This window comes from Stegostoma tigrinum, chromosome 50, assembly GCF_030684315.1.
Source record: "Stegostoma tigrinum isolate sSteTig4 chromosome 50, sSteTig4.hap1, whole genome shotgun sequence".
NCBI classification, from domain to species: domain Eukaryota; kingdom Metazoa; phylum Chordata; class Chondrichthyes; order Orectolobiformes; family Stegostomatidae; genus Stegostoma; species Stegostoma tigrinum.
Window position 1 is genome coordinate 965,867 of NC_081403.1, and position 24,686 is coordinate 990,552.

General features: G+C 52.4%; 1 protein-coding gene across 2 annotated transcripts in view; it reads left to right on the forward strand.

Moving 5' to 3' along the window:
• Window positions 1–23,332, forward strand: part of stk36 (serine/threonine kinase 36 (fused homolog, Drosophila)) — a 52,161-nt gene extending 28,829 nt beyond the window's left edge. For both annotated transcript variants that reach the window (XM_059643259.1, XM_059643260.1), the window contains 13 exons: window positions 92–242; window positions 877–986; window positions 1,693–1,800; window positions 2,529–2,621; window positions 2,822–2,916; window positions 3,329–3,392; window positions 3,657–3,767; window positions 3,971–4,045; window positions 13,395–13,566; window positions 14,034–14,181; window positions 17,140–17,326; window positions 19,555–20,340; window positions 20,753–23,332. In XM_059643259.1, the coding sequence (XP_059499242.1) occupies window positions 92–242; window positions 877–986; window positions 1,693–1,800; window positions 2,529–2,621; window positions 2,822–2,916; window positions 3,329–3,392; window positions 3,657–3,767; window positions 3,971–4,045; window positions 13,395–13,566; window positions 14,034–14,181; window positions 17,140–17,326; window positions 19,555–20,340; window positions 20,753–20,905 (2,253 nt within the window). In that variant the 3' untranslated portion in view covers window positions 20,906–23,332. The remainder of the gene's footprint in view (window positions 1–91; window positions 243–876; window positions 987–1,692; window positions 1,801–2,528; window positions 2,622–2,821; window positions 2,917–3,328; window positions 3,393–3,656; window positions 3,768–3,970; window positions 4,046–13,394; window positions 13,567–14,033; window positions 14,182–17,139; window positions 17,327–19,554; window positions 20,341–20,752) is intronic.
• The last annotated feature ends 1,354 nt before the right edge of the window (window positions 23,333–24,686 follow it).

Sequence of the window (24,686 nt, forward strand, 5' to 3'; positions counted from 1 at the left end):
AGTGTTTAACTGTGTCCTGTGTGTCCGTGTGTGTGTGTGTGTGAAGTTATTGTGCTGCTGCTGTCTCTGATTGGCCTGTCCTGTACTGCAGTGCCTTACCTGTATCTGTGAGACTATGGATCGAAGTCCTCCATCTGTTTCCAGGACATTCTACAGCCACCTGCTCAGCACCCACCAGAGAATCCTGGCCACACTTTTGCAAGGAACCCACGTGGATACTCCAGCTCTGCAGCATCCGGAAGGTTAGGATTTTCGTGGAATATTTACCCATCTCTAGCCCCATTCCTCAATCTCTCCATCCACCCAGCTCCTCCCCATGCCTCTCAATCCGCACCCTCTCCCTCAATCCCTCACTGCCCGCCCTCTCCCTCACTCGCCACCTATCCACACTGGATGCCAGTGTTATGTGGGGGAAACACAAAGTGGCAGAGGGATTGGATAAATACTTGACATTGATTTTCACCGTAGAACGGTCTAATAACATTTCAAAGTTATTAAATAATCCAGAATGAAAAGGCAAAGGAACTAAATGTGATCATTATCACCGGGGAAAAAGAGCGGTGTGACCGGATCGCAACCGTACGCGGAGCTCCGAGTGCAGTGTAACCGGGACTGGAACCGTACGCGGCTCTCGGAGTGAGGTGTAACGGGGACTGGAACCATACGCGGAGCTCCGAGTGCGGTGTAACCGGGACCGGAACTGTACGTGGCACTCGGAGTGCGGTGTAACTGGGCCTGACGCGGCGCTCCGAGTGTGGTGTGAAAGGGACCGGAACCGTACGCAGAGTGCCAAGTAACAGGTAGTTTGTTGTGCCGTGCCTGTTGAAGTGACTGCTGTCTCCGTTTTTCTCGCCCATCCTTTGCCCACACCTCCAGGCCCTCAAAAGGAGCAGTGGGAACGATTGACAGCCACCCACACAGCTGCTCTCGCTGCCATGTGCACCATCACACCGGGAGCAATCGGCTGTGGCGATGCCAAGCAGCAGGTAAGGGGAGCCCAAGCAGGGCCCTGTCAGAGGGAGGGGAGGGATAGAGAGAGGGAGAGGGGTCCTGTCGGAGGGAGGGGAGTGAGTAGGGATAGAGAGAGGGAGAGGGGTCCTGTCGGAGGGAGGGGAGTGGGTAGGGATAGAGAGAGGGAGAGGGGTCCTGTCGGATAGAGGGGAGTGAGTAGGGATAGAGAGAGGGAGAGGGGTCCTGTCGGAGGGAGGGGAGTGGGTAGGGATAGAGAGAGGGAGAGGGGTCCTGTCGGAGGGAGGGGAGTGGGTAGGGATAGAGAGAGGGAGAGGGGTCCTGTCGGAGGGAGTGATGGTATAGAAAGGTAGAAGCCCCCGTTGGAGGGAGGGGGGACAGAGAGAGAGGGAAGGATTTCACAGTGAGAATTGGTGCCATGTTTCAGGTGGAAATGAGCAATTCTGTCTCTCCCAAGACAGTGGGATTCTCCCAGTGCCCCTGACAAAAGTCGGGGGTCAGGTCACGGAACATATTTGGGGCAGAGTCACAGGGAGGGGTTGATTGAGAAGGGAGGTCAGAGAGCAACAGGGTGTTAATGCCAACAATCAGACCAGCCGTAACGTGACCAGACGGGCTTGCAGAATGATGGGGATGAATTGCCTGCTGCTCTCGACAGATACGAAATGATGGTGTATTCACAGACTGTTCAATATTAAACCTGCTTCTGTTGTTCTGATGCAGATAGCTGAGCACATCAGCAACTACGTGTTCGCAGCAGACAGCATGCCAAGGAGAACCAGGTTCATAAAGGGAATCCAGCAACCAGCACTGTGTCTCAGTACACTGAAGGTAAACTTCCACTGTCAGCTCAACAAGGCAAGAGAGAGACACCAGTCAGTGTACAGATATCTCCCTGAGAGAGAGAGAGGAGGGACTGAGAGACACCAGTCAGTGTACAGATATCTCCCCGAGAGAGAGAGAGAGAGGGGGGGACTGAGAGACACCAGTCAGTGTACAGATATCTCCCTGAGAGAGAGAGAGGGGGGACTGAGAGACACCAGTCAGTGTACAGATATCTCCCTGAGAGAGAGAGGGGGGGACTGAGAGAGACCAGTCAGTGTACAGATATCTCCCTGAGAGAGAGAGGGGGGTACTGAGAGACACCAGTCAGTGTACAGATATCTCCCTGAGAGAGAGAGAGGGGGGACTGAGAGACACCAGTCAGTGTACAGATATCTCCCTGAGAGAGAGAGAGGGGACTGAGAGACACCAGTCAGTGTACAGATATCTCCCTGAGAGAGAGAGAGAGAGAGAGAGAGGGGGGGGGGGGTCTGAGAGACACCAGTCAGTGTACAGATATCTCCCTGAGAGAGAGAGGGTACTGAGAGACACCAGTCAGTGTACAGATATCTCCCTGAGAGAGAGAGAGAGGGGTCTGAGAGACACCAGTCAGTGTACAGATATCTCCCTGAGAGAGAGAGAGAGGGGGGTGCACTGAGAGACACCAGTTCGTGTACAGATTTATCCTACACTCCTCAGGCTCCCTGTGATTCGGGATGTGTTGTGTTCCTGTGCAGGTTCTGTACTCCTGTTGTCAAATCAGTGAAATTACCTGTCAGCTGGTGGTGGAAGAAGCTCTGGACAGTTTACTGCAGCTCCTGTGTTGCAAGGTCAGTGACAGTGAGATTATATTATACACTGCACATAGCTGCTCGGGCCAAGGGGTCAGTGTGCGTTAGATACACTGTCCTTCCATGCCACCGCACCCCTCTGGTGTTGGGGGTGGGGCGCGGGTGGAGGGGATGGGGGCAGGGGGTGACAGTTCTGTTTTGTTTCCGCTCTCCCTGATGTATCTTTGTGCCCCCTGCAGCTCACTGTTGAAGATGGGATCCTGCCGATGACACAGGAACTGACCCTGCACCTGTTAACAGTCCTCGTGATTCAGTTGGACCAGGTCCCTGAAAGGTGAGTTCCTCACTCGGACTGGCGGTCAGTCACAGGGTCCTCAAAGGGCAGGTTCCTGGAGGCCATTCAGTCCTCGCAGCAGTACAGTAGAAGAGGGAGTGTGCACGTGAGGGAGTGTGTGCACACGAGACGTTGATAAAGAAGGGAAGCACGCAAGTGAGAATGGGAAAGCTAGAGAGAAAGGGACGTGCCATTTCTGTCCATGATACACAGCACCTCAGGGAGGGATGTGGAGGTATCAGCGATCTGGGAGAATCCACTCCCTGTGAACATCCCTCTCTTAGACTGGCCAGGGCGTGTTTCATTCTGAACAACGGGGAGTTCCTCGGCTGCTGCCACTGAATCCACCAACCCTTGCTCCAGGATTTAACGTGCTCTCTCTCTCTCTCTCCCCCCCCCATCCCTCTTCCAGTTTGGAACAGAAAATCGAGATCATTACATCCATCTTCCTCCAATCACCTGCACCAACTCACACGGTAAGCCAAAGCTGCCCGCAAGCACTCCGAGGCAGTGATTGAGACAAATGTTATTGCCAGTGATACAGAAAAACAGTCATGACCCAACAACATGAAGGTCGGCGCCGAGGGAGCGCGGCACGCTCGGTGGTTCATACTGCTCTGGTGCTTTTTAACTGGAATCCATCTCTCATCCCTCTGTCCCTTTTATTGGTCCCCATTTCCTGTACTCCCTCTCTCTATCCACCTTTCTGTGTCTGTTCCCCCCCATCTGTCTCTCCACAGTGTGCAGCTGCCTTCCTGATTATCCAGCTCTGTAGTCGAGGTTCTCCCGTGGAGATTCAGGGTGAAGATTTTCTTCGAAGTGTACATTCAGTACTACTGTCCTGTCCACAGGTAGATGTGACATTAACTCTGTATCTAACCCCATGCTGTCCCTGTCCTGGGAGTGTTTAATGTGGAGGGCGGGAGCTGGCTAGCAGTGTAGAGGCTGCTTTTCTCTGTATCTAACCCCCTGTCCTGGACAATGTTTGATGGGAATGGTTTAGCAGGAGCTGATCCCTAAGCAGTGTTTGATCAGTGTTATCTTTCTGTTCTAGACTTCCGTTTCCGTGCCAATGGATCTGGGAAAGTTCGATGGTTTGTTCACTCTGTTGTTGCAGTATGTGAATGAGGTACGGTGTCGTCCTGCATTTCCAGTTGAGGCTACACGCGCTCTCTCTCTCTCTCTCTCTCTCTATCTCTCTCTCTCTCTCTCTCGCATGCACACACACTCACTCAGGGGAGGTGATAGCCTAGTGGTATATTGCTGAACTGTTAATCCAAAGACCCAGGTAGTGGACAGATCCCGCCATGGCAGATGGGTGGAATTTCAGTTTAATAAAATACCTGGAATTAAGACCTAATGATGACCATGAACCCATTGTCACTGGTTGGAAAAACCTCTTTGGTTCACTAATGTCTTTTATGGAAGGAAACTGCCATTCTTACCTGGTCTGGCCTACATGTGACTCCAGACCCACAGAACAGGACTTGAACTGCCCTGAGAGTAATTATGGACGGAAAATAAATGTTGCCTCGCAAGCAAGGCCCTCAACCTGTTAAGGAATTTTAAAAAACCATGCATTGTCTCTATCTCTCTCTCTCACACACAGATGCACAGTGTCTCTCTCACATACACCTTCTCTCAAACAAATGTGCATGCGCGCACGCACACTGTCTGTCTCCTCACACACACACACACATACTGTATCTGTCTCTCTCTTACACACTCTCACACTTAGATACACACACACTGTCTGTCTCACACACACACACACACACACACATACTGTATCTGTCTCTCTCTCTCACACTCTCACACTTAGATACACACACACACACACACACACACACAGTATCTGTCTCTCTCTCACACACTCTCACACTTAGATACACACACACATTGTCTGTCTCACTCACACACACACATACTGTATCTGTCTCTCTCTCACATACTCTCACACTTAGATACACACACACACACACATACATACTATCTGTCTCTCTCTCTCTCACACTCTCACACTTAGATACACACACACACACACACACACACAGTATCTGTCTCTCTCTCACACACTCTCACACTTAGATACACACACACATTGTCTGTCTCACTCACACACACACATACTGTATCTGTCTCTCTCTCACATACTCTCACACTTAGATACACACACACACACACATACATACTATCTGTCTCTCTCTCTCACACACTCTCACACTTAGATACACACACACACACAAACACACACACACACACAAACACACACACACACACACACACACTGTATCTGTCTCTCTCTCACACACTCTCACACTTAGATACACACACACACTCTCTCACTTTCCCTCTCTCTCTCTTCTCTCTTTCTCAGATACACACACAGTTTCTTATACACTCCCAGACACACATGCACACAGTCTCTCTCACTCACATACACACACACACTTGCTTCCCGGTCTTTTTCACACACATAACATCTCTCTGATACATTCACATTTGCTGTCTCTCACACAATCTCCAACGCACAATGTCTGACCCACATGCTCCTTGACACACAGACACATACATAGAACATAGAACATTACAGCACAGTACAGGCCCTTCGGCCCTGGATGTTTTGCCGACCTGTCATACCGATCTCAAGCCCATCTAACCTACACTATTCGATGTACGTCCATATGCTTATCCAATGACGACTTAAATGTACCTAAAGTTGGCGAATCTACGACCGTTGCAGACAAAGCGTTCCATTCCCTTACTACTCTCTGAGTAAAGAAACTACCTCTGACATCTGTCCTATGTCTTTCACCCCTCAACTTAAAGCTATGCCCCCTCGTGCTTGCCGTCACCATCCTAGGAAAAAGGCTCTCCCTATCCACCCTATCTAACCCTCTGATTATCTTATATGTTTCAATTAAGTCACCTCTCAACCTTCTTCTCTCTAATGAAAACAGCCTCAAGCCCCTCAGCCTTTCCTCGTAAGACCTTCCCTCCATACTAGGCAACATCCTAGTAAATCTCTTCTGCACCTTTTCCAAAGCTTCCACATCCTTCTTATAATGCGGTGACCAGAACTGTACACAATACCCCAATTGCACCGGCACCAGAGTTTTGTACAGCTTCACCATAACCTCTTGGTTCTGGAACTCGATCCCTCTATTAATAAAAGCTAAAACACCGTATGCCTTCTTAACAGCCCTGTCAACCTGGGTGGCAACTTTCAAGGATCTGTGTACATGGACACCGAGATCTCTCCGCTCATCTACACTACTAAGAATCTTACCATTAGCCCTGTTCTTTGCCTTCCGGTTACTTCTACCAAAGTGCATCACCTCACACTTGTCCGCATTAAACTCCATTTGCCACCTCTCAGCCCAGCTTTGCAGCTTATCTATGTCTCTCTGCAACCTACAGCATCCTTCATCACTATCCATAACTCCACCGACCTTAGTGTCGTCAGCAAATTTACTAACCAATCCTTCTACGCCCTCATCCAGGTCATTTATAAAAATGACAAACAGCAGTGGACCCAACACCGACCCTTGCGGTACGCCACTAGTAACTGGTCTCCAGGATGAACATTTCCCATCAACTACCACCCTCTGTCTTCTTTCTGCAAGCCAATTTCTGATCCAAACTGCTATATCTCCCACAATTCCATTCCTCCGCATTTTGTACAAAAGCCTATTGTGGGGAACCTTCTCGAACGCCTTGCTGAAATCCATATACACCACATCAACCGGTTTACTCTCATCTATCTCTTTGGTCACCTTGTCAAAGAACTCAATAAGGTTTGTGAGGCACGACCTTCCCTTCACAAAACTGTGCTGACTATCCCTAATCAATTTATTCTTTTCTAGATAATTATAAATCCTATCCCTTATAATCTTTTCCAACACTTTACCAACAACTGAGGTAAGGCTCACTGGTCTATAATTACCAGGGTTGTCTCTACTCCCCTTCTTGAACAGGGGAACCACATTTGCTATCCTCCAGTCATCTGGCACTATTCCTGTAGACAATGACGAGTTAAAGATCAATGCCAAAGGCTCGGCAATCTCCTCCCTGGCTTCCCAGAGGATCCGAGGATAAATCCCATCCGGCCCAGAGGACTTATCTATCTTCACCCTCTGAAGGATTTCTAATACCTCTTCCTTGTGAACCTCAATCCCACCTCGTCTAGTAGCCTGTATCTCAGTATTCTCCTCGACAACATTGTCGTTTTCTAGAGTGAATACTGTTGAAAAATATTCATTTAGTGCTTCCCCTATCTCATCTGACTCCACACACAACTTCCCACTACTACCCTTGGTTGGGCCTAATCTTACTCTCGTCATTCTTTTATTCCTTAAATACCTATAGAGAGCCTTAGGGTTTACCCTGATCCTATCCGCCAACAACTTCTCATGTCTCCTTCCTGGCTCTTCTGAGCTCTCTATTTAGGTCTTTCCTGGCTACCTCATAGCCCTCAAGTGCTCTAACTGAGCCTTCACATCTCATCCTAACATAAGCCTTCTTCTTCCTCTTGACCAGAGATTCCACCTCCTTCGTAAACCACGGCTCCCACGATCTACAGCTTCCTCCCTGCCTGACAGATACATACTTATCTAGGACACACAGGAGCTTTTCCTTGAATAAGCTCCACATTTCTAATGTGCCCATCCCCTGCAGTTTCCTTCCCCATCCTATGCTCCCTAAATCTTGCCTAATCTCATCGTAATTGCCTTTCCCCCAGCTATAACTCTTGCCCAGTGGTATACACCCATCCCTTTCCATCACTAAAGTAAACATAACAGAATTGTGATCGCTATCACCAAAGTGCTCACCTACTTCCCAATCTAACACCTGGCCAGGCTCATTACCCAGTACCAAATCTAATGTGGCTTCGCCCCTTGTTGGCCTATCTACATACTGTGTCAGGAAGCCCTTCTGCACACACTGGACAAAAACTGACCCATCTATAGTACTCGAACTATAGTGTTCCCAGTCAATATTTGGAAAGTTGAAGCCCCCCATGACAACTACCCTGTCTCTCTCACTCCTATCGAGAATCATCTTTGCTATCCTTTCCTCTACGTCTCTGGAACTATTCGGAGGCCTATAGAAAACTCCCAACAGGGTGACCTCTCCTTTCCTGTTTCTAACCTCAGCCCATACTACCTCAGTTGACGAGCCCCCAAACATCCTTTCTGCAACTGTAATACTGTCCTTGACCAACAATGCCACACCTCCGCCCCTTTTACCATCTTCTCTGTTCTTACTGAAACATCTAAATCCCGGAACCTGCAACAACCATTCCTGTCCCTGCTCTACCCATGTCTCCGAAATGGCCACAACATCGAAGTCCCAGGTACTAACCCATGCTGCAAGTTCACCCACCTTGTTCCGGACGCTCCTGGCATTGAAGTAGACACACTTCAATCCAACTTCTTGCTTGCCGGTGCCATCTTGCTTCCCTGAAACTTTATTTCAGACCACCCTACTCTCAACCTTTTCTATACTCGAACTACAATTTTGGTGCCCATCCCCCTGCTGAATTAATTTAAACCCACCCGAATAGCCTTAGCAAATTTCCCCCCCAGGATATCGGTACCCCTCTGGTTCAGGTGAAGACCATCTTGCTTGTAGAGGTCCCACCTACCCCAGAAAGAGCCCCAATTATCCAACAATCCAAAACCCTCCCTCCTGCACCATCCCTGTAGCCACGTGTTCAACTCCTCTCTCTCCCTATTCCTCGCCTCACTAGCACGTGGCAAGGGCAACAAACCAGAGATAACAACTCTGTTCGTCCTAGCTCTCAGCATCAATCCTAGCTCCCTGAATTTCTGCCTTAAATCCCCGTCTCTCTTCCTACCTATGTCGTTGGTGCCAATGTGGACCACAACTTGGGGCTGCTCCCCTCCCCCTTGAGGATCCCAAAAACACGAGCAGAGACATCACGCACCCTGGCACCTGGGAGACAACACACCAACTGAGTCTCTCTCGTCCCCACAGAACCTCCTATCTGTCCCCCTAACTATGGAGTCACCAGTGACTAATGCTCTGCTCCTCTTCCCCCTTCCCTTCTGAGCAGCAGGGACAGACTCTGTGCCAGAGACCTGTGCCTCACTGCTATCCCCTGGTAAGTCGTCCCTCCTCAACAGTATCCAAAACGGTATACTTATTGTTGAGGGGAATGGCCACAGGGGATCCCTGCTCTGCCTGCCGGCTCCCTTTCCATACCCTGACCGAAACCCATCTGCCTTTTTCCCGTACTTGAGGAGTGACTACCTCCCTGTAACTCCTCTCAGTAACCCCCTCTGCCTCCCGAATGATCCGAAGTTCATCCAGCTCCAGCTCCAGTTCCCTAACGCGTTTTCAAGGAGCTGGAGTTGGGTGCACTTCGCGCAGATGTAGTCAGCAGGGACACTAGTGGTGACCCTTACCTCCCACATTCTGCAGGAGGAACATTCAACTGCCCTGACCTCCGTTCCCATTATTCTAAATTCCCAAAGAGACAGTTAAATAATAAAGAATAAAAAATAAACTTGTTACCTTACCGATCAGGTACACAGAACCTTTTTTTTTTGGTTAGAGGAGGAGGATGGGTGGAAGACACTACCCGAGTAGTGTTTCGAGTAACGCAACCACACAAATATATTACCGTACTCACTCACCAGTCCCGTGTTGGCTCCTGCTCAGCGTACCTCCGCCTATTCACGAGGTAAACTTTTTATAGATTCAAAACCAGTGACTCACTGGCTTCCCGACAGGCCCCTGCTCCAAGCTCCCGCTCGCGCTGCTACTGCTCAACCAGAAATGAAGGCATTAAAAGTAATATTAGCAAATTTGCTGATGACACAAAGCTGGGTGGCAGTGTGAAATGCGAGGAGGATGTTATGAGAATACAGGGTGACTTGGACAGGCTAGTTGAGTGGACGGATGCTTGGCAGATGCAGTTTAATGTGGATAAATGTGTGGTTGTCCACTTTGGTAGCAAGAACAGGAAGGCAGATTACTATCTCAATGGAGTCAAGTTAGGTAAAGGGGAAGCACAACGATATCTAGGTGTTCTTGTACATCAGTCAATGAAAGCAAGCATGCAGGTACAGCAGGCAGTGAAGAAAGCTAATAGCATGCTGGCCTTCATCACAAGAGGAATTGAGTATAGGAGCAAAGAGGTCCTTCGGCAGCTGTACAGGGTCCTGGTGAGACCGCACCTGGAGTATTGTGTGCAATTTTGGTCTCCACATTTGAGGAAGGACACTCTTGCTATTGAGGAAGTGCAGCGTAGTTTCACAAGGTCAATTCCCAGAATGGCGGGACTATCATATGTTGAAACATTGGAGCGACTGGGCTTGTATACACTTGAGTTTAGAAGGATGAGAGGGGATCTGATTGAGACATATAAGATTATTAAGGGATTGGACACTCTGGAGGCAGGAAGCATGTTTCCGCTGATGGGTGAGTCCAGGACCAGAGGACACAGTTTAAAAATAAGAGGTAGGCCATTTAGAACAGAGTTGAGGAAAAACTTCTTCACCCAGAGAGTGGTGGATATATAGAACATAGAACATTACAGCACAGTACAGGCCCTTCGGCCCTCGATGTTTTGCCGACCTGTCATACCGATCTCAAGCCCATCTAACCTACACTATTCCATCTACGTCCATATGCTTGTCCAATGACGACTTAAATGTACCTGAAGTTGGCGAATCTACTACTGTTGCAGGCAAAGCGTTCCATTCCCTTACTACTCTCTGAGTAAAGAAACTACCTCCAACGTCTGTCCTATATCTTTCACCCCTCAATTTAAAGCTATGCCCCCTCGTGCTCGCCATCACCATCCTAGGAAAAAGGCTCTCCCTATCCATCCTATCTAACCCTCTGATTATTTTATATGTTTCTATTGAGTCACCTCTCAACCTTCTTCTTTCTAACGAAAACTGCCTCAAGTCCTTCAGCCTTTCCTCGTAAGACCTTCCCTCCATACCAGGCAACATCCTAGTAAATCTCCTCTGCACCCTTTCCAAAGCTTCCACATCCTTCCTATAATGCGGTGTCCAGAACTGTACACAATACTCCAAGTGCGGCCGCACCAGAGCTTTGTACAGCTTCACCATAACCTCTTGGTTCCGGAACTCGATCCCTCTATTAATAAAAGCTAAAACACTGTATGCCTTCTTAACAGCCCTGTCAATCTGGGTGGCAACTTTCAAGGATCTGTGTACATGGACACCGAGATCTCTCTGCTCATCTACACAGCTAAGAATCTTACCATTAGCCCAGTACTTTGCCTTCTGGTTACTCCTACCAAAGTGCATCACCTCACACTTGTATTTAACTAACAGCTTTTACATGGATGTTACTGAGTCTGGAAGGTTCAAGTTATGAGAGGCAGGAACCTGTTCACCCTGGAGTGTGGGAGGCTGAGGGGAGACTTTATAGACATTGTAAATGCCCAGACAGTGAGAGAGCCAGGACCGATGTAAATCCGGGACCAGGGGGATACCGGGAAGGGTTTGCTGGATGTTACACTACAGATAGCAGTGTGCTGGGCAGCCTCACATTAACGAAGGATAAAATGGGGGAGAGGCTGAGACTGTGCTGTAATAATTGGCACAAGAGGAAAGAAAGACCAAGAATCAGCTGCAATAGGGGTGAAGATGGCCAATAATGCACAGGTGGAAGTAGAACGTCTTAGGGATTAATGTGAGGTCCAACACCCATCACAGAACCAAATGTGACAACAAGGTGGTGGGCCAGACTGGCTTCACTTCAGATCATCACAGAGAGGGCTGGAATCAGCAAGGACACAGTCTTCCAAATCTGGACAAAACAAGAATATATAACAAAGTCACAATCATCACGGGCATTTTCAATCAAGCCTGGAAAAACCAAGTCAGCAACTGTAAACTGAAGAGAGAGTTCTTAGAAACAATTTGTGAGTTTCTTTGAACAAAGTGTTGGCAGATAATGGCAGAGTGTGGAATTGCTGGGACACATACCACATTGTGGTATTCAGTCAGGAAGAGATATGAACATCCAGAACCACAGTGTGGGATTTAGCTGAAGCCAACGAACTGAGTGTGACTGGGCAGGGGAGAAGTGGCTACAGTACATTGGGATTTCAATTCAAAGGAGGACAGTAATGATGACCATTGAGAATTTTAAAATGGTTTTTGAATTTGAGTTTGGAATTTGACATCCAACATGAGGAAATATTAAGGCGGGTAACCACAGTACAGTCACAGTGGAAGGCTTTAAGAAGCATCTTAAGGCAGAGATAAAGCAGATAGGTTTAGGACTCATAAAGTTATGAGGCTGGCCAGCGAAAGGTCCAATGCTGGGACCATTCAAACTGGGGATAATGAAGTTGAGTCAGACCATAAAGAGTTGTCAGGACTCGAATACATCTTCGAGATAGGGAGGGTTGAAGGAACAGAAAACAAGGATGAGACTTGGAACATCAAGATGTTGTTTAGACAAAAAGGCAGATGAGAAATGGACAGTGCCAAAATCTAGCCTCTGGGACCATGGGAATGCAGGAGTGGAATTGGAGCCGGTTGTCGACTCGTGACTGACTGGGTAAGAATCACTGACAGATCCCATTCGGCAAAGGATTGTATTGGAGAAGGATGGCACTGTCATAGGTCAAAGGCTGCAGACAGTTCGAGAAGGACGAAGAGGGAATGTTTATCTTTGTGACAGTCACATGGGATATATTTTGTGATGTGGAGGGGAGCTGTTTCAGCATCGTGCAGGGATTGAAGGATTTAAACAGCCAATTCCATAGACGGTGGGTACAGACTTCAGAGGCAAGGACTTACTTGAGGAATTGAGAAGAGAGAGGCTGGAGATTGGACAGTGGTTTGCAGCAGTAGGGTCTGGAGTGAAGGGACAACAAAAACATTCAAACTCAGGAGCAGTAGGCCATTCAGCCGTTCGAACCTGCTCAACCATGATGGTATTAAATGGTTGATCACATCTCAACCTCAACTCCACTTTCCCTCAACCCATTCTCAATAATCCTTTAACCCACCACTCAATGTGCCAACATCCACCACACTTTGAGGGCGGGAATTCCACAACCATTCAGGGAAGATATGGAATGCTGTGCCCCAGAAGGCAGTGGAGGCCAACTCTCTGGATACTTTCAAGAAAGAGATGGATAGAGCTCTTAAAGATAGTGGAATCAAGGGTTATGGGAATAAGGCAGGAACAGGATACTGATTGTGGATGATCAGCCATGATCATAATGAATGGTGGTGCTGGCTTGAAGGGCCGAATGGCCTACTCCAGCACCTATTGTCTACTGAAGAAAGAAAGAGAGGTATACGGTCTAGCAGAGGGGTACAACGACAGAGCAGACGTGTGTCACTGAGATAGAGGGTCAGCCATAATCTTGTTGAAAGTTACAGCATGTTCAGTAGGCCTGAATGGCCTACTCCTATTTCTGACATTTCACCAGTGTCTCACTCCCTGTCTCTCAGGGAGAACCCTCCATGCTCCGAGACTTTGCAGACTCTGAATTGTGGAACACAGCTTGGCATTGTCTGGCACAAGTACTACATCTCAGCCCAGACAGACCAGTCATGGAGGGAGAGACGCCCCGGCCTGGCCAGCCGAGCCCAGTTCCGGATTGGTCCACCCTGTCCCCCTCAGGTCAGCTGGCCTTCTCCGCTGTCACTCTCACTCTCTCACTCCGCCCCTCTGTACGTCTCTCTCTCGGTCTCAGTCTCTGCCTGTCAGTCTCTATCTCTTCTCTATGTGCCTGTTTTTCTCATTCTCTCCCTCCCCCTCAGGGTCACTGTCTCTCTGAATGCCTACCGACAAGTCTCATTCCCAGCTATACCTTTCTGTCTCTCTCTCTCCATCTCTTTTTCTTTCTCCCATTTACTCACTAATGTCTGGCCCCTATTTTTTTTTCTGTCTCCCACATACCCTCCCTAACTCTGTCATCTCTCTGCCTCTCATCCTTTCACCTTTACTGCTACAAATTCTCCCTCAACCACTTCTACCTCCATCTGTCACCCACTCTCTCACTTGCATCCCATTCGCACCAGCCTGGTAACAAGCGTTTTCACTCATTCTGTCTCACATACATACTCCTCTCTGTCTCTCCCCACCAGGTATTGTGACCTTCCTGGGACTAGCTACTCTGGTCCTCTCTGCAGCCCCACACCAGTGCCTGCAGCTGCTGGCCAGCCCACGCGGTGTAGTCCCTGCAACACTTGGCCAATTATTGTCTGAAAGCTTCCTCCGACATCTGGATCAGAGGTCAGTATCACAGCTCTGTTTCCAACACTGTTCCTCGTCAAACACTCCCAGGGACAGGGCCAGCACGGGGTTAGATACAGAGTAAAGCTCCCTCTACACTGTCCCCACACCAAACACTCCCAGGGACAGGGCCAGCACGGGGTTAGATACAGAGTAAAGCTCCCTCTACACTGTCTCCCCCATCCCCATCAAGCACTCCCAGGGACAGGGCCAGCACAAGGGTTATATACAGAGTAAGGCTCCCTCTACACTGTCCCCACACCAAACACTCCCCAGGGACAGGGACAGCACGGGGTTAGGTCGAGTCTGTGTGTTGACCTACGGTGGGTGTTTGTTGTGGTGGAGATAATGGGAACTGCAGATGTTGGAGAATCCAAGATAATAAAGTGTGAGGCTGGATGAACACAGCAGGCCAAGCAGTATCTCAGGAGCACAAAAGCTGACGTTTCGGGCCTAGACCCTTCATCAGAGAGGGGGATGGGGAGAGGGAACTGGAATAAATAGGGAGAGAGGGGGAGGCGGACCGAAGATGGAGAGAAAAGAAGATAGGTGGAGAGGAGAGTATAGGTGGGGAGGTAGGGAGGGGATAGGTCAGTCCAGGGAAGACGGACAGGTCAAGGAGGTGGGATGAGGTTAGGAGGTAGGAGATGGAGGTGCGGCTTGGGGTGGGAGGAGGGGATGGGTGAGAGGAAGAACAGGTTAGGGAGGCAGAGACAGGTTAGACTGGTTTTGGGATGCAGTGAGTGGAGGGGAAGAGCTGGGCTGGTTGTGTGGTGCAGTGGGGGGTGGGGACGAACTGGGCTGGTTTTGGGATGCAGATGCTGGAGATTCCAAGATAACAAAATGTGAGGCTGGATGAACACAGGATGCGGTGGGGGAAGGGGAGATTTTGAAGCTGGTGAAGTCCACATTGATACCATTAGGCTGCAGGTTCCCAGGCGGAATAAGAGTTGCTGTTCCTGCAACCTTCGGGTGGCATCATTGTGGCACTGCAGGAGGCCCATGATGGACGTGTCATCTAAAGAATGGGAGGGGGAGTGGAAATGGTTTGCGACTGGGAGGTGCAGTTGTTTGTTGCGAACTGAGCGGAGGTGTTCTGCAAAGCGGTCCCCAAGCCTCCGCTTGGTTTCCCCAATGTAGAGGAAGCCACACCGGGTACAGTGGATGCAGTATACCACATTGGCAGATGTGCAGGTGAACCTCTGCTTAATGTGGAAAGTCATCTTGGGGCCTGGGATAGGGGTGAGGGAGGAGGTGTGGGGGCAAGTGTAGCATTTCCTGCGGTTGCAGGGGAAGGTGCCGGGTGTGGTGGGGTTGGAGGGCAGTGTGGAGCGAACAAGGGAGTCACGGAGAGAGTGGTCTCTCTGGAAAGCAGACAGGGGTGGGGATGGGAAAATGTCTTGGGTGGTGGGGTTGGATTGTAGATGGCGGAAGTGTCGGAGGATGATGCGTTGTATCCGGAGGTTGGTGGGGTGGTGTGTGAGAACGAGGGGGATCCTCTTTGGGCGGTTGTGGCGGGGGCGGGGTGTGAGGGATGTGTTGCGGGAAATGCGGGAGACGCGGTCAAGGGCGTTCTCGATCACTGTGGGGGGAAAGTTGCGGTCCTTGAAGAACTTGGACATCTGGGATGTGCGAGAGTGGAATGCCTCATCGTGGGAGCAGAAGCGGCGGAGGCGGAGGAATTGGGAATAAGGGATGGAATTTTTGCAGGAGGGTGGGTGGGAGGAGGTGTATTCTAGGTCGCTGTGGGAGTCGGTGGGCTTGAAATGGACATCAGTAACAAGCTGGTTGCCTGAGATGGAGACTGAGAGGTCCAGGAAGGTGAGGGATGTGTTGGAGATGGCCCAGGTGAACTGAAGGTTGGGGTGGAAGGTGTTGGTGAAGTGGATGAACTGTTCGAGCTCCTCTGGGGAGCAAGAGGCGGCGCCGATACAGTCATCAATGTAACGGAGGAAGAGGTGGGGTTTGGGGCCTGTGTAGGTGCGGAAGAGGGACTGTTCCACGTAACCTACAAAGAGGCAGGCATAGCTGGGGCCCATGCGGGTGCACAGGTTCACCTGCACATCTGCCAATGTGGTATACTGCATCCACTGTACCCGGTGCAGCTTCCTCTACATTGGGGAAACCAAGCGGAGGCTTGGGGACCGCTTTGCAGAACATCTCCGCTCAGTTCGCAATAAACAACTGCACCTCCCAGTCGCAAACCATTTCCACTCCCCCTCCCATTCTCTTGATGACATGTCCATCATGGGCCTCCTGCACTGCCACAATGATGCCACCCGAAGGTTGCAGGAACAGCAACTCATATTCCGCCTGGGAACCCTGCAGCCTAATGGTATCAATGTGGACTTCACCAGTTTCAAAATCTCCCCTTCCCCCACCGCATCCCTAAACCAGCCCAGTTCGTCCCCTCCCCCCACTGCACCACACAACCAGCCCAGCTCTTCCCCTCCACCCACTGCATCCCAAAACCAGTCCAACCTGTCTCTGCCTCCCTAACCGGTTCTTCCTCTCACCCATCCCTTCCTCCCACCCCAAGCCGCACCCCCATCTACCTACTAACCTCATCCCACCTCCTTGACCTGTCCGTCTTCCTTGGACTGACCTATCCCCTCCCTACCTCCCCACCTATACTCTCTCCACCTATCTTCTTTTCTCTCCATCTTCGGTCCGCCTCCCCCTCTCTCCCTATTTATTCCAGTTCCCTCCCCCCATCCCCCTCTCTGATGAAGGGTCTAGGCCCGAAACGTCAGCTTTTGTGCTCCTGAGATGCTGCTTGGCCTGCTGTGTTCATCCAGCCTCACATTTTATTATCTTGGAATCTCCAGCATCTGCAGTTCCCATTATCTCTAGGCCCAAAACGTCAGCTTTTGTGCTCCTGAGATGCTGCCGGGCCTGCTGTGTCCATCCAGCCTCACATTTTATTATCTTATTATCGTGGGTGTTTGTTGTGTTCAGGTTGGAGCTGCCCGCTGTCGGTCTTGCTGCTCGTTGCTGTGGGGCTGGGGTGGAGGTCACACAGGATGTGGTGCTGAGAGTTTGCCAGCTGCTGTGCTTCCCCTTCGCCATGGACGTGGAGGAGCCAATGTTCACTGAGATTCTGCGCACTCTCTTGGGCGGGGAGTTTGTACAGCATCTCGTCCAGGTATCATCAGTGCTTTCTCTCATTGTCTCATGTAACACTGACTTGCCGTTACCAATGGAACGGCTCACAGCGCAGCCACGTGTAGTCAACACTTACACACACACAGACACCCCCCTACCCACCTCACCAGAATGTAAACGCAGAGACCCCAGTGATGTTCTCCACACCTGGTTGATTCTTAACTGCCTTCTGGGGGTTAGATAGTACACGCAGGCCCCGTCAGTGACATGAATAGTTCGTGAATGTTTTTCTTTTAAAACTCACCCAGCCACGTGCAATCTCTCTCTCACACACACACACACTCTCACACAAACGCACTTTCTCTCTCTCTCACACACACACACTCACACAAACGCACTTTTTCTCTCTCTCTCACACGCACACACACTCACACAAACGCACTTTCTCTCTCTCTCTCTCACACACACATACACACTCTCACACAAACGCACTTTCTCTCTCTCTCACACTCACACAAACGCACTTTCTCTCTCTCACACACACACTCTCACACAAACGCACTTTCTCTCTCTCACACACACACTCTCACACAAACGCACTTTCTCTCTCTCTCACACACACACTCACACAAACGCACTTTCTCTCTCTCACACACACACTCTCACACAAACGCACTTTCTCTCTCTCACACACACACTCTCACACAAACGCACTCTCTCTCACACACACACACTCTCACACAAACGCACTTTCTCTCTCTCTCTCACACACACACACACACTCTCACACAAACGCACTTTCTCTCTCTCTCACACACACACACACACAAACGCACTCTCTCTCACACACACACACTCTCACACAAACGCACTTTCTCTCTCTCTCTCACACACACACACACACACTCTCACACAAACGCACTTTCTCTCTCTCTCTCACACACACACACACACAAACGCACTTTCTCTCTCTCTCTCACACACACACACACACACACACACACACACACACTCTCACATTCATTCAGTCTCTCTCCTCCGGACACACGCAAACACACTTTCTTGCACAGTTTCACTCAGTCACAGACATGCAGTCTCTCGTGCACACACTCAAACAGCTCTGTCTCTCTCACGTACTGCCACATACATACCGACACCACCTCAGGAAAAACACAGTGACAGCCTGTGAATTAATTTATTTGAATTGTATTTGCTGTCTGTCTGGTTGGTTTGTAGTCACCAGGATGTTTATCCTGTGCTAATGTTATTTTATTTTCTCTTTTCTTCCTTTCTGTATCACCCTTTCCACGCACTGTCCAATCCGAGTGTCTCTCCCCCTTTCCCAACACCCTGCTCCACACGTCCCTTTCTTCCTCTCCTCTTCCTTACTCTGTCCCCGTTTATCCCATCCATCCATCCATCCCTCCCTCACTCCCCCCCCCGTGAACCCCTCCCTCACTCCCCCTTGACCCTCTCCACCTTCTCCCATCCCCCCCTCCTTAACCCCACCTCCTGTCTCTCCCCGTCTCTCTCCCCCCCCCGCGTGTCTCCCCCCCCGCGTCTCCCCCCCCGCGTGTCTCCCCCCCCTGCGTGTGTCTCCCCCCCTGCGTGTGTCCCCCCCCCCCCGCGTGTGTCCCCCCCCGCGTGTGTCTCCCCCCCCACCCCCCCCGCGTGTGTCCCCCCCTGCGTGTGTCTCCCCCCCCACCCCCCCGCGTGTGTCTCCCCCCCCACCCCCCCCGCGTGTGTCTCCCCCCCCACCCCCCCCCGTGTGTCTCCCCCCCCACCCCCCCCCCGCGTGTGTCTCCCCCCGCGCGTGTGTCTCCCCCCGCGCGTGTGTCTCCCCCCCCTGCGTGTGTCTCCCCCCCCGCGTGTGTCTCCCCCCCCGCGTGTGTCTCCCCCCCCGCGTGTGTCTCCCCCCCCTGCGTGTGTCTCCCCCCCCTGCGTGTGTCTCCCCCCCTGCGTGTGTCTCCCCCCGCGCGTGTGTCTCCCCCCCCGCGTGTGTCTCCCCCCCCCGCGTGTGTCTCCCCCCCCTGCGTGTGTCTCCCCCCGCGCGTGTGTCTCCCCCCGCGCGTGTGTCTCCCCCCCCGCGTGTGTCTCCCCCCCCTGCATGTGTCTCCCCCCGCGCGTGTGTCTCCCCCCCGCGTGTGTCTCCCCCCCGCGTGTGTCTCCCCCCGCGCGTGTGTCTCCCCCCCCCTGCGTGTGCCTCCCCCCCCCCTGCGTGTGTCTCCCCCCCCCCTGCGTGTGTCTCTCCCCCCGCCCCGTGTCCAGCTGACTTTGGGAGAGCGGCTCCCCGCTCCCCGGGTGGAGATGCCCCTGGGCCTGCTGTGGCGCCTGACGCTGAGCGGCTCGGCCTTTGTGGATCAGTTTGTGGGGGCCGGCTGTGAGCGGCCAGGGGCCTGGGCCCGGTGCCTGCGGGAGCTGCTGCAGCAGGAGCCCGGTGCTGGCGGGGAGGCCCAGGCCGAGCTCCTCCTCGCCCTCCTGGTTCAGGTGTGCCGCTGCTCGGCCCGGTACCGGGCTTTTGTCGAGGCGGCGGCGGCGGCCCTGGGCAGCGGCGGCGAAGGAGCCGGGCCCCTGGAGCGGGCCCTTCAGCATCCGGAGGCCGGGCTCAGGCGGCGGGCCTGCAGCCTGGCGGCGAGGCTGCTGCTGGGGCCGGATCCCGGGCCTGTGCCGCTGGGGGCTGTGCTGCCGCTCCTCGGGGACCCCGAGCCCGGGGTCAGGGAGGCCGCCTGCTTCGCGGTGGGTAATGCGGCCTACAGCGGGGTGTGCGCCGGGGCCCTCTCCCCGGCCTTACCCACCCTCCTGGGCCTGCTCTCAGACCCCAATCCCCGCACCCGGCGCCATGCCTGCTCGGCGCTGCACAACCTGTGCGCCGGCTCCCCCAGGCCGGCCCTGGGCCGCCTGCTGCTCAGCGCTGCCGCCCCCCAGCGGCTCCTGCAGCTCGCCGCCCCGGCCACGGCATCCCACAACACCGCCCCCCAGCGCCAGCCCGCTCCAGTCCGGGAGGCCGCGCTCGCTGCTCTCAGGGCACTGGCCCGATGGCCCCTGATCCGGGAGGTAGGTGTCTGCCGAGGGGGGAAAAGGGGTGGGGGGGTGGGGGGGGGGAAAAGGGGTGGGGGGGTGGGGGGGGGGAAAAGGGGTGGGGGGGGGAAAAGGGTCGGGGGTGGGGGAAAGGGTCGGGGTCGGGGGTGGGGGAAAGGGTCGGGGTCGGGGGTGGGGGAAAGGGTCGGGGGTGGGGCGGGGGAAAAGGGGTGGGGGTGGGAGTGGGGGGGGAGAAAGGGTCGGGGGTGGGGGAAAGGGTCGGGGGAGGGGTGGAAGGGAGGGGCCTAAAGGGAGGGTTAGAGAGCCCCCTCCCCCCCCCCCAGATACAGGAGAGTGTTTGAGAGACAGAGGGTAGGTCTGGGATTTGTGGCTTCCAGTGGCATCCTGATTCCTTGCTCCCCTCTCACCCCCATCGTCCCTCCTTCAGGTTCTGATCTCCCTGAACTCGTGTGAGAAGCTGTCCCTGATCGTCCAGGAAACAGAGCAGAGTGACACGGACAGTCCCAGGAACACCAACCGCTCCATCCTCCATCACTGTCACAGGCTCCTGGAGACGCTGAGTGCCAGTCCTAGTGACTGAACACGGGGAGGAGTGTGGTATGCTGCACCAGTTCGGAGAGTGTGTCTGATTCCCCTGGATAGACTGGCACACGTTGCTGCCGATACAGCAAGTCAGGTCCTGATGTCCCAGGAGCGTCCACACTCTCTTCAACCAACAAAAAGCAGTCCGATTGTTTCTGTTTATTCCTGTTCCGCAGAACACAAGAGACTTCCACACTTTCTTCTACCTTCTTGAAGAAACATTCGTTTATTACACACCAAAACAGTTTTGAACAGAGCGGTTCAGAATTAAAGATGTCAGTTTAATGTCAAACCCACCCACCCATATAAAGACAACACGGCTTTGCAGGGTTTGTTGGCAGAAAAGGAATGACAACCTTTCAACAAGAGTTTGACTTATTACATTTCCTATTTGATGAGATCGACTGGTTGACAGTTAGGAATCAGTTCCATTGCAGAACAGCTCAGTAGTTTAATATCACAATTCTACCTGACTTGCTTTCCATCACTCCTTTGCAAACTGAAAGCCAACTTGATATCAGAGGCTGTTGCTAGGTCACAAATGGCAGAAACCCTGGAGATTTCCCCACCCACCCACCCCCAAGTCTGTTTGTCCAGCCATTAAAGTGATAAGCTCTGTCTCTTTCAAACACCATCTCTCCAAATCATCTGCCTTTCCAGCAGATCATCACTTCACTTCCACGTCAGGACCTTTCTGGGTTGAAGAATATGATTTGGAAATGAAACATCTAAACAGCTGCACAGTCCAGTTTCTCAGAAACATGTGCCTATGCACAGTTACAGGCTAACAATCTTTCTCTGGCTGACTGGGATACCTACATTCTGAGGCCAGCCTTGTGTGGAGGTCTCTGTAAATACTTATGCCTACGTGAGTTTAATACCGTTTCTTGTCACCTCAGCGATGCCTGTTTTAAAATAAGCGCCTCAATATCTGTGCAGGTGTCTGTTTTCTCATAGTTCCTGCCCCTTGCCCAGGCCAGGTTGGGTCTGCAATCTGTTTGGATTCTGGTGACACAGACTGACCTGGCATCGCTGATACCCTGTTAAATGCCCACCCTGTGCCCTTCAGATCAGGAAGGGGGAGAAACCAGCTCACCAATGGGGCACTGTGTGCCAGTCAGTCTTTGCCTTGCATCGTCTGAGTGAGTGAGCGCCCAGAGAAACGGGTCTCTGCAGGCTCACGCTCCTGCGGGTACTGGATCCCGAGCTTGCTGAGGGCGTGCAGGAAGTAGCGGGGAGGTTTGCTGACAACATTGAGCTGGGGAACCTCCATCTCGGAGCCTTCGTCCTCCACCCCAGGTCCTGGCACCAGCAGTTGCCGGGCGTGGACATACAGGGGGAGGTGGCGCACCTTGGGCTGAGTGAGGCCGAGCCTTTTCAGCATACCTTCCGGAAGTTTCTGCTCAACAAAAAACAGACCGAGCCGGTGAGAGATTAATATTACAAAAGGTCCACAGGATTCCCTCCAGCTCCCCCACAGTCCAATACCCCCCTCTCTCTCTCTCTCCTCGTTCCTGCCTCACTCTCCCTCCATCTATCACTCCCTCGCTCCTGTCTCACTCTCCCTCTATCCAGCACTCCCCATCCCTCCCTCGCTGTTGTCTCACTCTCCCTCCATTCAGCAGTCCCCATCCCTCCCATCTCTCTCTCCCTCCATCCAGCACTCCCCATCCCTCCCTCCCTCCATCCAGCACTCCTCATCCCTCCCTCGCTCCCGTCTCACTCTCCCTCCATTCAGCAGTCCCCATCCCTCCCGTCTCTCTCTCCCTCCATCCAGCAATCCCCATCCCTCCCTCGCTCCCGTCTCACTCTCCCTCCATCTACCACTGCCCATCAGTCCCTGCTACTCTTACCTGTGGTTGGAGACTATTCCATGTGGAATATTTATGGTCTCCAAGGATGGGACAACTGAGTGCCAGAGCGAGATGGACCCTCAGCTGGTGCTTCACACCTGGGAAATAGAGAGAGAAAGAGGGTATCAGTCACGGAGAAGGTGCCCAGCTCCCCATCTCCACTGGGGACCACCATCTTTCAGGCCCTGAAATTGTTGGGAGGCAGCAGTAGGATAGAGTTCAGTCCTGACCACAGACATACCGACTCCAACAAGCATCACTGAGGTGGCTGCTACACCAATGAGGAACCTGGGTGGGGGTCTCGTGTGGACAGGTCCTTCAACACGTGGAGGTAATAGTGTGGAACGAAAGTCGGGGGGGCTATTGCTGCCCCCAGACAGTGGCCAGTAATAGACCCTGTGTGCAGCCAGGATGTTCACTGGATGGTGAGGCTGTATTCGACCAGGGCAGGTAAGTACCAGTCAGTGACCATCTCCAACAAGACAGAATCTAACTATCGCTGCCCCCCTCACCCCCGGCTACCAACATCCTGGGGTTTCCCCCGGACCCCCAGCCCCATATCAGTCCTGTAGCTACAGGGAGTGGGTCAGAGGCTGGGAATCCTGCAGCAAGTGACTCCCGTCCTGACTGCCCCACCATCCACAAGGCAGGAGGGAATACTCCCCACTTGCCCTGGATAGGGGGCTGCTGCAACACTCAAGAAGCTTGACACCGACCAGGGACAAAGCAGTGCCCGTGTTTCCACCCCAACCAGTTTGATGGAGACATTGATACCACCCCACCCCCACCCCCACGCCTTCATCTTCAACACTGTCCCTCCGCCAGTGGCAGTAGTGTGTACCATCGACTAGACACACTTGCTGTGAGGTTCCTCCTTTTGAACTAACACCCAACCTGTTACTCCTGTAAAGGGGCAGGAGATGGTGGGGGGGGGGACACCAGCCCCTTTCAGTTCCCCTCCAAGATCACCAACTCCCACCGCTCCCAAATTTTCCCAACTCGGTATGACACTGTTACTTCAGGGTCAAAACCTAGAACTCCCTCACTGATGGCACTGTGTCCCCACAACACTTGGGGGGGGTGCTTCAGGGGCTGCAGAGGTTCAAGAAGGCAACTCACCCCCACCTTCTCCACGGGCAGGTTAAGGGAAAGGTGCCTGCGATTTTGAGCACAGGAGATTTCAGACTGCTGCAGGGATCGGAGCGAGTTTATGAACGGGGTAATGACTGGTACAATAAGGGGGCACTCAGGAGCCTTTGGCACACCTGCCCCTCACCCGTCAGTGGCTGCACCTCCAGCAAGGCAGCGGGTCCACAACTTTCCATAACACGGTACTGTGTGACAGCGCTGTGCGCAGCTCGGCTCTGACGCACCCGCAACATAGTCCCTTCCACATCACCGACCCGGAATAACGGAGCAAGGGCCATCTGCAGGAGAGAGAGACAGAGAAGGGGGGTGGGAGCTTTACTCTGTATCTAACTCCGTGCTGCCCCTGTACTGGCAGTGTGTCTAATGTGGGTATTAAACCAGAAACTAACCTTAAAATGCTTCCTGGGGCTGCTGACCTCCCTCTCAATGATGGGAATGTCAATAACTCCTTCAGCTGGTACTGGAACTCCGACAGTTATAACCCTACAGAGAGAGAGAAAAGGCTGACATACTTACACCACAGTTATACATACACAGAGAGAGAGAGAGACGGACGGGGCACAGTTACACACAGAGTGAGAGACCGGGAGGGGACACAGTTACACACAGAGTGAGAGACAGGGAGGGAACACAGTTACACACAGAGTGAGAGACAGGCAGGGAACACAGAGTGAGAGACAGGCAGGGAACACAGTTACAGAGTGAGAGACAGGGAGGGAACACAGTTACACACAGAGTGAGAGACAGGGAGGGAACACAGTTACACACAGAGTGAGA